Source organism: Eurytemora carolleeae, unplaced genomic scaffold (genome assembly GCF_000591075.1).
Source record: "Eurytemora carolleeae unplaced genomic scaffold, Eaff_2.0 scaffold165, whole genome shotgun sequence".
Taxonomy (NCBI): Eukaryota; Metazoa; Arthropoda; class Copepoda; order Calanoida; family Temoridae; genus Eurytemora; species Eurytemora carolleeae.
The window spans coordinates 18,639-34,441 of NW_019396076.1; the positions used below are offsets into that span (position 1 = coordinate 18,639).

General features: G+C 35.1%; 2 protein-coding genes across 2 annotated transcripts; one reads left to right on the forward strand and one right to left on the reverse strand.

Moving 5' to 3' along the window:
* The first annotated feature begins 530 nt into the window (after positions 1 to 530).
* LOC111714659 (protein tiptop) lies at positions 531 to 4,612 on the forward strand. Its single transcript, XM_023489808.1, has 2 exons — positions 531 to 753; positions 1,889 to 4,612. The coding sequence occupies exons 1-2, from the start codon at positions 681 to 683 to the stop codon at positions 4,330 to 4,332; spliced, it is 2,517 nt and encodes an 838-aa protein (XP_023345576.1). The 5' UTR covers positions 531 to 680; the 3' UTR covers positions 4,333 to 4,612.
* A 3,843-nt stretch (positions 4,613 to 8,455) lies between these two features.
* Positions 8,456 to 8,830, reverse strand: LOC111714372 (nacrein-like protein C1). Its single transcript, XM_023489467.1, has one exon. The coding sequence runs from the start codon at positions 8,828 to 8,830 to the stop codon at positions 8,456 to 8,458; it is 375 nt and encodes a 124-aa protein (XP_023345235.1).
* Between the last annotated feature and the right edge of the window lie 6,973 nt (positions 8,831 to 15,803).

Here is a 15,803-nt window from a genome sequence, read left to right on the forward strand (position 1 = left end):
TAATTCTAATTTAAATACATTTTAATTTCAATTGATATAAAAACTTCATGTGCAGGAACAAAAACAATCAAATTACTTTTAAATCAAAAACACTTTTTCAAAGCAAAAACTGGAAATAAAACATTTTCAATTAAATAAGTAATTTTGCTGAGGAAAATCTATTTATTCTATATTTCATGACTGGGAATGATGGATGCCTGTCAAACTTACATTGATTATCTAGAACGCTAATATTTCTAAACCCTGGCCAATTTACATTATTTCTAATTTCTATATTTTTCTGATCTTTTCTTTTTGACCAGGATCTTAGCATTCGGACTTTTACTCCTAGATGGGTTATTTTCACTCCAGAGAAATTATCTCCTTCGCACCGCGTAGAATCAAAGGAATAATGATCCGCGTAGAACAGTGCTGAGTAGAGTCTATGTTGTCATTAACCAGGTGTGCCCTGTCCCGGCTTGTCACCCAGTCAGACCGGTTTAGTTGAGGCGGAGTACCGGCACGGATCCGTCAGCTGTCAGGCCGCCGTGACAGGACACCCTTCAGTCTGTGATAGGCTTGGAGAGAAGACACACATATATAGCACATTAAGCTAATATCTCTCATGCAAAGGACTTGGATTTTCAGTGTATAAATGTTATGCTAGGAGATGATACAATTTGCCAATAAACATTTAAAAAATGGGCAGAAGGAAGCAGGGGGTTCCCAAAAGAACTGACAATCTTGGAGATCCAAGTGTGGAGAGAAATGAAGGCAAGTTGTTCGATGACAAGCAAATATTGCATATTTTTAGGAATTTTGCCTTTTCTATTTCTTGGCTTGGTAAAAATTACAGATTTTCTGAATATTTCTAGCTCCCCCTTCTTGTCGTTCTAAAAAGACAGATTTTTCTTTAAAATGTCGAATTTCTTGAAGTTTGAGTGACATTAGTTTTGACGGATGAGTTTTTTTTCTAAACGAATTTCTTTCTGCTTCCAAATAGAATACAGTCGTACTTACATGTTAAAGGAGGGGGGGGGGGCTACATAAAAAGTAATCCTTTTCATATTGTAATGTATGTATTTGGCTCATGCCACAATGTCATAATACGTCACATTCAAGCCTCATAGATTGACAGTAAACACATGAAGACTTGTACTTATACATTATAAAATATAATTTTCTCGATACTACACTTCTATTCGTAGATTTAAGTTTATTTAGTTTTATATTTTCTATACCGAATTATCAATTTGTTTAAGATTCCTAATCGTTGAATTTTGTTTTACAAATTACAAAAAAAGTTTGAAAAAGGAAATAAAAAATTGTTATTGGAAAGATTATTATTATATTTATTTAAAACTCATCTTTACGTAGATTTAAAATATTCAATTTGATAAAAATATTTAAAATTATTCAAGCGTATCTTTTTGTATTTTTAGTGAATTTTTTTTGTTATGGCATTTTAACTTAATACTACGTTAACTTTTATATAGTTAATTTTTTCTAGTTATCGCTTACTGGAAAGATATAAAAAAAGTTATTAAAAATGTTATATTTTATTATTGTTTGGAAACCCCTTCTCAACTCTGACTTCCTTTCAGCTGAAAAGAATTGAACACTTGTCTCTAACGCTATTTTTTTAATCCTTACAATTTTGCAACCTGATGTTGTAAACCTTTGATACTTTAAACTATAAATTCTGCGAGATAATATAGTCAAATTTTGACCATCAGGTTACAAATATTTAGAAATCAGAAAATTTAAGTTTGATGGACATGTTCAGTTCCCTTGTAGATTTTTTTTCCAAATTGATATTGTCCCCTTTGGAGATTATGGATACTTTAAAATGTCAGACTTAAAAAATGTTATTGTTTTGAACGAATGGTTTAATTTTTCCATTTTTCAGGAGTTGGGCAGGTTGAATCTGACGGAAGTGAGAGTAATGATGAACCTGAAGTTCCAATGCTAGCGTCTGAATCTCTAGATCAACCTTGTAGTAGGAGTTCTCCCTCCAGTCCTGCACCTGAGAACAGCAACATGTCCTCGCTACCGATTGATATTATGAAAAACCCTTTTTTGCTTCCAGCTCATCTGCTTGCTCTGAACCCAGGTCTATATGCTGCTCAGTTTGCACAGCTCCAAGCTGCTCAACTGCTCATATCCAAACAAAACTCTGAGGATTCCCGGGACGGGTCGGATCGAAAACGCTCCGCCGGAGATGATTCTCCTCTAGATCTAGGCTCTAGGTCTAAATATCCTAGGTCCAGCTCTCCTTGTGACAAGGAGAGGAGTGGAGAGAGTCCCCTGGATCTCTCCGGAAACAAGAGTCCTGAGTTAAAGCAAGAAAACTCCTTTAATCCTATGTTACCTTCTAATATTTTATCTTTCTTTAATCAACTAAAGCCACCTGTAGCAGGTTCAGAGTTTTCAACTCTACTCAGTTTAGCAGCAAACAATAAATCCAATCCTAGCTCCTCTCCTCCCCGTTCTAACCCCTGGCAGTCACAGTGGATCAACAAAACTAAAGACGGAGGTAAAATATGTGATGTATTTAAGTGTGTGTGGTGCAAGGAGAGTTATCAAACCCTTGAGGACCTCACCACTCATATGAAAGATGCCAAACACCATGCTATGCCATATCCTATGCATAGTTCAGCCTCAATGCTCTCTATGCCCCCCTCGGTATCCTCTCCGTCTAGATCTATGTCGAGTCCAGTTTCTACTATGTCGACCTCTCCTAAACCTAGTCCAGGAGGACGGGATATACTAAAGGAACAGCTCCCCCTGCCTCGTAAGCTAGTTCGAGGACAAGATATATGGATAGGGAAGGCGGATCAACAAACCCGAGATATTCTCAAGTGTATGGGATGCGGACAGAGCTTTAGAAGTTTAGATCTTCTGACAAAGCATATGCAGGAGACGCAACATTATAAGAAAGTTATATCTCACGACCAACTCTCAGCTTGGAAATATCCTGAAGCTCAGCACACATCAAAGAGTCACATTAACTCTGTGTTGACCTGTAAGGTTTGTGAGAAAGGTTTTGGAACTTTAAAGGATTTAAGTGAACACATGATCAAGGCTAATCATTATACTGGAGAATCTCGTGGGGCCCGTCCGTCCCTGCCCTCCCCTGCTGCTCTTGCAAGGGAGCGGAAAAAAGCTCTTCCTGTAAAGAAGCTTCTTGAACTGGAGCGTGCTCGACATGAGATTGTCGGGGGTGTCCAGGGTTCCAAGGCAGCTGCAGCAAGTGCTCGAGACATCATGGAGAGTGGTAAACTGCTCTGTGAGAGATGTGAAGATAGAATACCCTTGGATCTATTCATCTCCCACATCCAGCAGTGTGTTGGCAGGAATATCTCGGTTCCAATCCCTCCCATCAAAACTGAAGATTTGTCTTATGAAGGTTCGGACAGAAGCTCCGACTCCGATCAGAAGAAGGATTCGCACTCCTCCATCCTAGGATCCTTGGAACAAATGGTAAAAGGAAATTTCCAAGCGTCCATGGGACGCAAATTCACAGTTCCTAGTCCTCCTTCCTCTCTACACTCATTGTACAACCCGGTGAACTCCTTAACAAAGTTCAGTGTATCAAACATGATACCTAGAGATAGCTCCATATCTCCAGGATCTAGTAGCAGTGTCTCCAGTAAACCCTCTTCTCCCCATCCTCCTCCCTCCTCTCAGAAACCCTCATCTCCTCCTCCTTCTCTATCCAATAAACCATCCTCCCCGCCCTCCCTGGAGAAATCAACTGAGTCTCCTGATGGCCAAACAAATGGAAAAATCAAGCAGGAAATAGATAGCAACAATCAAACTGATGGTAGCGCTGCCTCTCCTTCTCCATCTCTCATTAGTTCTCCTACTCCACAGGATATCAATGAGAATCCTGTGAGACAGAGAATAGAATCTCCCGACCTGACCAAACTTGATATTAAACCAGAGAGATCTCAACATCTTCAAGAGGAAGAGGAAGAGAAGAAATCCTCGAACCCTCTAGCTGCTCTTCAGCTCCTCTGTGATACCCAGAGAAAGTCTCCAAAGAACCCGAGAATATCCGAACCAAGTCAGATCTCTGATCCCGGAGCAATGATGGCATTCTCCTGGGCGTGTAACCAAGCAGTCTCTAACGACTCTGTCATCAAATGTCCTTTTTGTGATACACCCTTTATCTCTAGAGGTGCGTACCGACATCATCTCTCCAAGATGCACTTTACTAAGGAGCCCGGAGTAGTTGGTTTCCCTGGAGCTAGATCTCCCTCCCCTGATACCAAAGACGATCTAAACATTCAATCCAAGTACGCTAAATATGCTCAGCTCGCCAAACAATTGTCTTGCAATCAAAAATAAATTTTCCAAACTCCGGTTCTCAAGATAGAAAATAATTAGACTCTATGAAGAATTCATATTTTTATTGTGATCCATCCTCTCTCAAGCTTCTGTCAGCTGTCTATCTATCTATCTATCTCTCACTCTCTTGCGATCCAAAGTGAATCAGCTTTTAAGCTTAATTTAGTATTCTTTATATTATATATTTGTTAAAGTGTTTAAACTCATGAAAAACAATGCATTCCATATTCGAGTTCTATGTATTGCTATGTCTCCTAAAAAATAAAAGTTTGTTATCCTGTTCAAATTCTTTAATTTAAGATACAAGAGTAATAAACATCTGGAATCTGGATATATGGGATTATCTCTTTAAGTACACTGAAAGGGTGATTATATTATTGGACTGATGGCTGTTTTTTATTGAGAATTTTGAACTGACATTTATGTAAATAAAGTAGTGATCTTTATTTTTTGTTTATATGTCTGATCAAAACTCATGAACCTGACCAATTTGCCTCAAATTTAAATGGGGAACTCAGGAACTTTGTAGAAAGTTCGTGGCGGACTCTTATAAAGAAAACTTTGTCTCCAGGCAAAGCTGGGTTCCCATGCTAGCTATTAATATTCAAGTACTGCTTAATATGTAATAGTTTAAACAGTATCTTAAGATTCAAGAAAAAAATGTTATTTCAAAGTTGAAAACATTGCAAATTAAATAATGCAATACTTCATGTATATCAAGGTTAATGATTTATGTTGAAAGAACTACTGTTATTTAGAACCTGTATTTAATACACTTGCAAGATTATTTTTCCTTACCGATTTTTACGCTTTGTAGAGTCAACCCTTCACTTCACTGTTCCTTGGTGCAGGTAAAAGAAAATTTGCAAAAAAAAGTGTTGAGAGCTAAATCGTCAGAAAATAAGAGTGAAAAAAAGAGATTTATTTTGCTTTGATCAGATTATTTGTGCAAGGGGTACCATAATTTCAAGTTCAAGTTTCTTGTCCAATTCACGATGGAAACCTTTAAACAAATGTTGTGTTATCCTCTGAAAATTGATTTCTTTTGTTTGAGGTTAACTAGAAAAGGGACTTACGGATTGATATTTTGAATAAAGTAACTGTACCTACAGGTGCAATGAGCAAAGAATTCGATATAAAAAAGACTGAATAGAATCTGTAAAGGAACTGAACTTTTGCCACAAACTGAAATTTTCTAATCTCCACATATTTGCAACCTGATGATGTAAACTTTGATATTTCAATTATTTAATCTAACAAGAATTCATAGTCTGAAATATCTAAGGTCTACGACATTAGGTTATAAAGATATATGGATTGTAAGATTATAGTTTGTGGCAAAGACTCGATTCCATTGTCTCTGTAGTTTCCTCCGTTATGGAAAACTCTGAGAAGAGTCTTTGCCCCAAACTCTAATTTTCTAATCCCTATATCTTGTTTTTGGCAAAGACTTAATTCCTTTGTCTCTGTAGTTTCATGCTAAATGGACAACCCTGCGAAGAAATTGAATCTTTGCCACAAACTTAGATATTCTAATCCCTATATTTTTTTTGTGGCAAAAACTTAATTCGTTTGCTCTATAGGATAGGATAAAGATTCATGGCCCCCCAGGGTTCTGTGAAGACGGTTATGTACATGGAAAAACGTGGATAATTGTTCAAAATGATTTCAATTTATTGAAAAAGGTATTTCCACCCTTATAATTTGCTTGCTTTAGTTGCGTCTTCATGTTTAGTTAGCACTTTTAATAATATTATAAAGAAATGAGTGAGAAAGAATTCTTTACTATAACTTTTTTTATAGATAGTAAGTGATCTACAGTGCATTAATAGTATTTTCCTTATTCCATTCCTTAACAGGCGAAACAAGCTTGGTCTTGGTCTTGTGTATCTGTATTCTTCTGTGTTTATATGCATCTATATTTGTTTTTATGTGTATCTGTACCCTTCTGTTTGTATCTATATCTTTTTTTATGGTTCTGTGTATCTGAATCTATATTAATGTTTTTATCTCTCTGTATCTATTTTTATTTTTCTGTGTATCTGAATTCTGTATCCTTCTGTATCTATATTTATGTTTATGTATATATCTATCTTATTTTTATTTGTGTTTCGTTCTTTGATGTCTGTATCTGTCTATGTCTAAAATTATTTAATTATCTATCTGTCTATCTGAAAGATTGGCATGTATTTGATTGATTGATTTAATAGTGGCATGGAACTGTAACCTTCTAGATACTAGATACCTCATTCATACAAACAAACTTTCTAACCATTCAAATATTTTACTGCACAAAGTTTTTTTCCTAAACATTAATCGAATAAACAAGAATACAATTTGATTTAAAAAAATTGTTTTGCCCAAGGCACACTTGCGTAAAAGAAATTAAAATGTGCAATTAGGACAGATTTTCAATACATTTTTCAATTACAGCCGGATTTAACAAATGTTTTTGCAGACTTTTATCACTGTAAAATCGGGATTTGAAGGATTTGAAATAATATAATTTTTCTTATTTATAATTGATACATCAAGAGATGTCTTATTTTTGTTTCAATTGTATGTAAGTTTATGTAAGTTTATCAATGCAAAACTTTTTAAAAGTTCAAATGAAAATTCCAGGAGAATTTCTTTGTTATTATTGTATTTGTAGTTTAGACCTTCAATCCTCGGTCAATAGGAATATAAGAAAGTGTAGAATTTGGTTCAACCTGACAAAACGTTCCCTTTTTCCACCAGCCAGCCTTTGAATGACATTTTATGTTCAAATACCGTCAGTTTGGTGAGAAAAAGAATCGGAAAGCAATAATGAAGTGAATATTTTGGCAGATTTTAACTTTTGCACGCAAACTTCGCAGACAGTTAGTTTTTCAGATACCAAAATCATTGACAGCTGAAACCTTTAGATTATAAATAACAAAGACATTAAATGAGAACTTATTTTGCTAAATTTTTTTAACTAATGTTGCAAAAAATAAGGTTAAAAGGTAAATTTCAAGTTATTGTAAAATTTTGTATGATGTATATTGTATATGCATAACTGCAGTAATCTTTATACCTATATGCAGGGTGAGTAAAAAATGGTATTTTTTTACACAAGACTGAACTTATCTTCTGCAGGGTTAAAGTTTCAAGATGAAACTTAGTGAAAAAAATAGTTTTAGGCATAGAGTAAAAAGATCAGATAATCTAATTTTTTTTGGAGAAAAAAATATCTTATCTCAAAAGGAATTGTGTCTGTGACATAATATCTATATCTTTGCAACCTGATGATGTAAACCTTTGATATTTCAAACTTAGACATTGAGTTGCAAAGATAGCGGGATTAGAAAATTAGAGTTTGTGGCAATGACTCAATTCCATTTATTAAAATCTATAAACAAGTAAAAAGTATATAACAAAAAAATCCACGAAAACTAAACAATTATTAGTGCAAATCTGCACCTAAACCAACAACAATTTTGGATGAAATTTTTTACTCCCCCTGTGGTTTTTCTAATTTGAGGATAGCGAGTGGGGGGGGGGGCAGTGGGGGTTGTTTGTGTTTCTAGGTGGGGCGAATGCAGTTAAATGATCAAAGTACATAAATTCAGAGAGCAACAAGGGATAAATGAATGAAAACAACTCTATATAAACCGTGAAAAAAACATTTGATTATTGTCGGACTGGCTCGTTTTTAAACAAAAAGGAAAGTTTTGCTATAGATATATATTTTTCTTCATTATTTCCATACTTCTTTCTGGACTAATGGAAAAATGTCTCTTCAATGGTGGAGGGGGGGTGGGGACTTGGGTTGATTTTTTGTTGCAATATCTTGTAAATTCTACAATGAGAGCATGCATGTTGCACACCTTTATTTCTCGAAAATCATGGAACACACATGATTTTCAAAAGTAGAACCATGTGCATTCATAACTTCTTTTCTCCCCTTACCTACATTATCCCCCGCCCTCTCCCCTAACTTCCCTACCCTCCTTTCCACACTACTCTACACAACTACTGACCTAGACAAAATTCTTTGAACCAATATATTCTAAATATTCTTGACAAGTTTTGATCCAAAGTTTACGATGACGAATAGTTTAAAGAGTATAAAATCATAAAACTTTTTCATATTCACCTTTTATCTACAGTCTCTGTCCTTTCCATCCTCTCGATTCTCTCCATCCTCTCCATCCTCTCCATTCTCTACATTCTCTCCATTCTCTCCATTCTCTCCATCTTCTCCATTCTCTCCATTCTCTCCATCCTCTCCCTCCTCTCCATTCTCTCCATTCTCTCCATCCTCTCCATCCTCTCCATTCTCTCCATTCTCTCCATCCTCTCCATCCTCTCCATTCTCTCCATTCTCTCCATCCTCTCCATTCTCTCCATTCTCTCCATTCTCTCCATTATCTCCATTCTCTCCATCCTCTCCTTCCTCTCCATCCTCTCCATTCTCTCCATTCTCTCCATTCTCTCCAGCTTCTCCATCCTCTCCATTTAATACCTCTTGCATGATCTAATTTGACTCTATCTATGTAGTTTACTAGGATAAGTTTACAATATATTTCTATACTATCGTAATCCCAGGCCACCCTGAGTAAAGCGTCCCATGGTGTGAGGATGAAGAGTAAAAAGAAGGACAAGGATTGATGTAAGGAGAATGAGAAGAATACTAGAAGAGAAGAAATGATGGACAGTAGTGATGAATCATGGCAGGTGTCTGGTGATAAATCTTTCATTAGATGACTAGAACCTGTCAATCATATGCAATCATACCTCGCCTCTCCCTTCTATCTATCTATCTATATATGTATGTGTATGTATAACTTTTCAAATTTATCTATTGTCAATCTATCTATTTATCAATCTATTTGATCTATTTATCTTTTTATCTAAATATCTATATATATATTCTATCTATCTATTAATCTATCAATATATGTATCTATATATCTCTCTATCTGCTATCTATCTATTCATCTATCAATATATCTATCTATATATCTATCTATCTGCTATCTATCTTAAACCCTGTGTTCTCCCGTGAAACTCTGATATAACTTTGTGTCAGGCTTCAATCTCTGGTAAGGACAGTTCTGTCAACTTATCTTCTCATCTTCGTCATATCTTTCCTCATCCTCTTCTTTCTTGTTCTATCCATTCCTTGTCCTACCTTTCCTCTTCTATCCTTCCTTATCCTACCTTTCCTCTCTCTATCCATTCTCATCCTTCCTTTCCTCTTCTATCCGTCCTTGTCCAACCTTTTCTCTTTTTATCCGTTCTCATCCTACCTTTCCTCTTCTATTCGTCCTTATCCTTCTTTCCTCTTTCTATCCATTCTCATCCTATCTTTCCTCTTTCTATCCGTTCCCATCCTACCTTTCCACTTCTATCCGTCCTTATCCTTCTTTCCTCTTTCTATCCGTTCTCATCCTACCTTTCCTCTTTCTATCCGTCCTCATCCCACCTTCCCTCTTCTATACGTTCTCATCCTACCTTTCCTCGTTCCATCCGTCCTCATCCTACCTTTCTAGTTTTTATACGTTCTCATCCTACCTTTCCTCTTCTATCCGTCCTCATCATACCTTTCCTCGTTCCATCCGTCCTCATCCTACCTTTCCTCGTTCCATCCGTCCTCATCCTACCTTTCCAGTTTTTATACGTTCTCATCCTACCTTTCCTCTTATATCCGTCCTCATCATACCTTTCCTATTCTATCCGTCCTCATCCTACCTTTCCTCGTTCCATCCGTCCTCATCCAATCTTATTCGCATTCTATCCATTATTATCCTGTGCTATGCTTATTCTATCTCTTTTTTCATTTTTTCAATCAATCCTTCACATGAACAAAGTGGTCCTTTAAAGGATGCTGTTTACGGTTCATAACAGTACCGTCTGAAAATTCACCGGTTTCTATCTGAAATAGGAAACATCGTTGCCATTTTATTGCTATGTTCTACGAGTACAGCATCAAATTTTGTGTTCTGAAAGTTAGTTTAAAGTTTGCTGGTCGTAAATGATCAAAACCAAAAAAAAACTATATTTTAATTTATAAATATTAAATCTAAATTCATTAAAAAGTATATTTCTGTCTTTACTTTTTAAATTAGTTTCTGCAATAAAAGTTTTAGATTTAAATACATATCAAAAGATTTCTTGCAAATTAAACTTAAGAATAAACTAAAACCACGTTGAAATCTCACCATCGTCTTCTAAATATCGTCTTCTAAATATCGTCTTCTAAATATTGTCTTCTAAATATTGTCCTTTGTTGGTGTTATTAGGGCTAAACCACCGATCCCTAGTTCGACGTTTGTTTCCTTCCTACTTAGGTCCTTTAACTACATAAAGGTATTAATTAATATTCTCCAAACCTCGATTTGAAAGGAAAGGTTTCGTGATTATTGAGAAAACATAATTTCAGAGCAAAATATATATACGAGACTTTTGAACAGGATAAAGAACTGCAGATAAGAAAAGGAATTGAGTCTTTGCCACGAACTTAAAATGTTCTAATCTCTATATTTTTTCAATCTGATGGTAGTAAACCATTGATTTTCCAATAGATTTTTTGATAAAATAAAATTAATGGTTTGGAATTGGGTTACAAATATATAGGGATTAGAAAATCAGAGTTTGTTGCAAAGACTACAATTCTTTGGATTTAAAATAATAGATAACAGGATAACATTTCAAAACAGAATAACAATAGATAAAACAGAACAAAATCAAAGAAACTTAATAAAAGAGAAATTAAGGTAAAATTTATTTTAAAAAATGAACGATAAATCATAATTAAATTGAAAATAAAAATAAAAATAAATAATCCGCAACGTTTTCCACAGACTTCACAGACGATCATAAAAATATAACAATTAAACGTAATTTTAAGATGCTAAGATGGCAATGCCCGATTCACAATGATACCCTTAAAAGCTTTGTCAGGTCAAGTTTGATTAAGATATCAATGTTTATAGTTTTAAAAACTGATCATTTTCAATTGTGGGTTCTCTCCAAAAACAAAAGTGACTTTTCTACTGCAGGAAAAGAAAGGAATCCCCCTGATCAAAGTAACATTTTTTTAAACCCTCTCTTTAACGGGATATAGGAACTAAAACAAATGAAAATCCTCGAACAAAGAATTTGAAAAAGGAAGCTGTACCATTATATTTGTAGAATGTATGCGCCAATAAAGGTCTCGCAGAGAGGGGGAAGGCGACCCGCACCCGTTTTACCTCCGAACCTCAGATGCCGTCACAAAACGGGATTTGTGGCATACGCTTACCCCTATTCCGTCCGACCCTCACCTGTTTTACCTTCCAGCAAAATTTCTTAATTTGTTTATTATAGACGAATGCAGCATTAATTTAAATTTATAATGACGTCATGGTATCTATCAGATAATAAACTTATTCATTATAGTTTTTTCTGTGACAGCAGAGGATGTCTTGACTGAATGAAGCAAGAGTTGTGAAAACCCATAATAAAATCTGCGTTTTTATAATTTACTCTTTATCTTAAAGTTTTAGTGGCTGTCAGAGTTTGATGTACAATTCAGTTAAAGCATATTCTATACATTAACCCTCACCCATTTTACCTCCGACCCACAAATGATGTCATATGTTTATAGCATATTCTTTAATTGAATTGCGCGCCAAAAGACGACATTTTCTCTAAAAAAGATTTATTTTTAGTGTTCCAAAACTTACTTTGAGAAGATTATCATCAGCGGATGTCTAAATTAATGCTGCATTCGTCTATAATTAGCATACAAAAGTACAGTCGTTTTGCAGGATGGGAAAACGGGTAAGGGTCGGACGGCATAGGGGCAAGCGCATGCCGCAAATCCCATTTTGTGACGTCATCTGCGGGTCGGAGGTGAAACGGGCGTGGGTCGCCTTTTCCCCCTCTCTCACATCTGATCTTTGAAAACTGTTGTATAGTTGTATATAAACTCTGCCGTCTGAATATTGTAGTTTATGACATATCCCTCTACCCTTACTCATAAATTTTTATGTCTGTTAAAAATATTCGGTATTAATCAGTCTCCCCTGGTCCCTCCCCCCCCCCCCCCCCCTCCCCAGTCGTAACGAAACGCCGGGGTTGGAACGTTATTTATGTTACGTCCATTGAGCAACTCCCAATCTGTATAATGAAGAGCTATAAATCTGTCCAAAATGTCAGACGCAACGGGAACATTGAAATGATGTACAGCATACTCTCTCTCTCTTTTCATATCATATCGCTGTCTGGATGTGTAGCTGTCTCAATGTCTAGCTGTCTTAATGTCTAGCTGTCTGAATGTCTAGCAGTCTGGATTTCCAGCTGTATGAATGTCGAGCTGTATGAATGTATAGATATCTGAATGTCTAGCTGTATGGGTGTCTAGGTGTTTGAATGTCTAGCTGTCTGGATGTGAAGCTGTTTGAATGTCTAGCTGTCTGAATGTGTTGCTGTTTGAATGTCTAGCTGTCTGAATGTCTATCTGTATGAATGTCTAGCTGTCTGAATGTCTAGCTGTATAAATGTCTAGCTGCCTGAATGTGTAGCTGCCTCAAAGTCTAGCTGTTTGAATGTCTAGCAGTCAGAATGTCTAGTTGTCTGAATGTCTAGCTGTCTGGATGTGTAGCTGTCTGAATGTGCAGCTTTCTGAATGTCTATCTGTCTGGATGTTAAGCTGTGTAACTGTCTGTATGTCTAGTTACGAAGCTGTCTAGCTTTCTGGATGTCTAGCTGTCTAGCTGTCTGGATGTCTAACTGTGAACCAGTCTTGCTTTTTAGCTGTCTACGTGTCTGGATGTCTAGTTGTGAACCTGCCTATTTTTCGGAATATCGGATTGTCTGGATGTCCAGTTGTCTTGTTTAAAGTTGTCTGAATGTCTAGTTTCCTAAATATATAGTTGCCTGGATGTCCAGTTGTCTAGTTGTAAAGCTATCTAGTTGTCAAGTTGTGAAGCTGTCATAGTTGTCTAAATGTCCAGTTGTCTAGCAGTAAACTTATTTGAATGACTAGCTTTTTAATTGTAGAGTTGTCTGGATGTCTAGATGTCTGGATGTCTAATTGCCTGGATTTCTAGCTATGTAGATTTTCTAGATGTTTGACTATGTGTCTACGGTCTATGCGTGAAAATTACTATTTTTTTGGCAGTTTTATCGCCGGTCTTTTTGTCTATGTAATTTATTTTATTAAACAACTTTAACAAGAAAATTTAGCCATGAAAAATTATACTTTAAAGAGTTTTTAATTTTGCTGAAAAACTGTATGATTTGTGGACCTATAGTGGGTTACTGGCGGGCAAATAATTAACAGATTAAAAAAACTGCCAATGTTTTTTTTAAATGAATGCGGGCGGGCTGCGGAGGCGAAGCAGTTAGCCAATATAAAGGGTTATCCACAAAGAATGAAACTGAAGATCTTTTTGATACCGATTAGAAGTAAAAAAGGTCTTATGCATTTTTAATAAAAATAATCTTGTAAATAAATTCGCATAATTCACATTTTTGACATATTTAGCTAATTCTCTGAAGCTGTCTAGCTAGTGTCGATGTTTATGCATTATTGAAAAATGTCTGTAAATTCTAGAAATTGACTAAATGTCTTTTTGTAATGAGTATCTAAATGAATTTGAAACAGTAACTTTATTATTTTACGCAATATATTACAAAGTTTAGTACAGAGAAGTCGTACAGTATTAGTAGTAGTTGTACAGAGTACAGAGTACAGAGTACATAATACAGAATACAGAGTACAGAGTACAGAGTACAGAGTACAAAGTACAGAGTACAGAGTACTGAGTACAGAGTACAGAGTATAGAGTATAGAGTACAGAGTACAGAGTACAGAGTACAGAGTACAGAGTACAGAGTACAGAATACAGAATACAGTGTACTAAATACTAAATACAGAAAGCAGAGTACAGAGTATTCTTAAATACATTTACCTGATATAAATTAATGATTGCTAGTTAATGGCAGCCAATACCCTACAGTATTATACTAATGGTAAAATGGATGGAAGGGGGGAGCTGAAGGTGAAAGAAGGTTGGAGGGGGGGGGGTAAAGAAGGATGGAGGGGGAGGGGGGTTAAAGAAGGATGGAGGATGAGGAGGAGATGAAAGAGGGGGTATTCTGATCTCTTGGGAGCAAAGCTATTATGGAGGAGGGAGTGTAATTAATATAATTAAGCAAACTATAGATAACGTCATTATAATGCCAAATAACAACTGTTTAAAAACTTTTTTACATTTTATAGTATACAAACTATAGTATACAAAGTATGAGAAAAAGAAGAAACAATTTTAAAAGTATTTCTGTGTTTGCTTCATTCTTCATGCCTGTGTCTGGCTCTGGGTCGGAGTCAGTAAAAATCTTATTTAAAAAAGTAAAACAAATTAAATAATTTTTCATAGCATTCGCTTATATTTTTTTGCAATGATTGCAAATTATAAATGTTATTGAAATGCATATTTTCTGGTCCTCCCTAGTCTCTTGGACTTAAAAAATTGAATAAAACTTGCAATTGAATTGTTCAGAGATAAAGTAGAATGAAGGCTGAATGTGTAGCTGTGAGTTCTTTGAAATAAAATGTATTGATGTTTGATCTAAAAAGAGTTTAGTTGGTGCAAGGTTTGATTGACAGTCTGTCAGGATTATATCATATGTTGGACAGTTGATAGATTTCCAGTCATAATCTTACACACAGCATAATCTTTATATATATATATACTGCATACTCACTATAATCTTACACACAGCATAACCTTTATATATATATACTGCATACTCACTATAATCTTACACAGAGCATAACCTTTATATATATATACTGCATACTCACTATAATCTTACACAGAGCATAACCTTTATATATATATATATACTGCATACTCACTATAATCTTACACACAGCATAACCTTTATATATATATACTGCATACTCACTTTAATCTTACACACAGCATAACCTTTATATATATATATACCATACTCACTATAATCTTACACAGAGCATAACCTTTATATATATATACCATACTCACTATAATCTTACACACAGCATAACCTTTATATATATATATATACTGCATACTCACTATAATCTTACACACAGCATATCCTTTATATATATACATATATACTGCATACTCACTATAATCTTACACAGAGCATAACCATATATATATACTGCATACTCACTATAATCTTACACAGAGCATATCCTTTATATATATATACCATACTCACTATAATCTTACACAGAGCATGACCTTTATATATATATATATATACTGCATACTCACTATCATCTTACACACAGCATAACCTTTATATATATATACCATACTCACTATAATCTTACACAGAGCATAACCTTCATATATATATATACTGCATACTCACTATAATCTTACACAGAGCATAACCTTTATATATATATACCATACTCACTATAATCTTACACACAGCATAACCTTTATATATATATA

What these genes read in the sequence shown, in the direction of transcription:
- LOC111714372 (XM_023489467.1), bottom strand. Translation starts at nt 8,830, where the DNA reads ATGCAAGAGGTATTAAATGGAGAGGATGGAGAAGCTGGAGAGAATGGA.
- LOC111714659 (XM_023489808.1), top strand. Translation starts at nt 681, where the DNA reads ATGGGCAGAAGGAAGCAGGGGGTTCCCAAAAGAACTGACAATCTTGGA. An exon ending in AAGTGTGGAGAGAAATGAAG is followed by an intron (nt 754 to 1,888) that starts GCAAGTTGTTCG and finishes TCCATTTTTCAG; the next exon opens with GAGTTGGGCAGGTTGAATCT.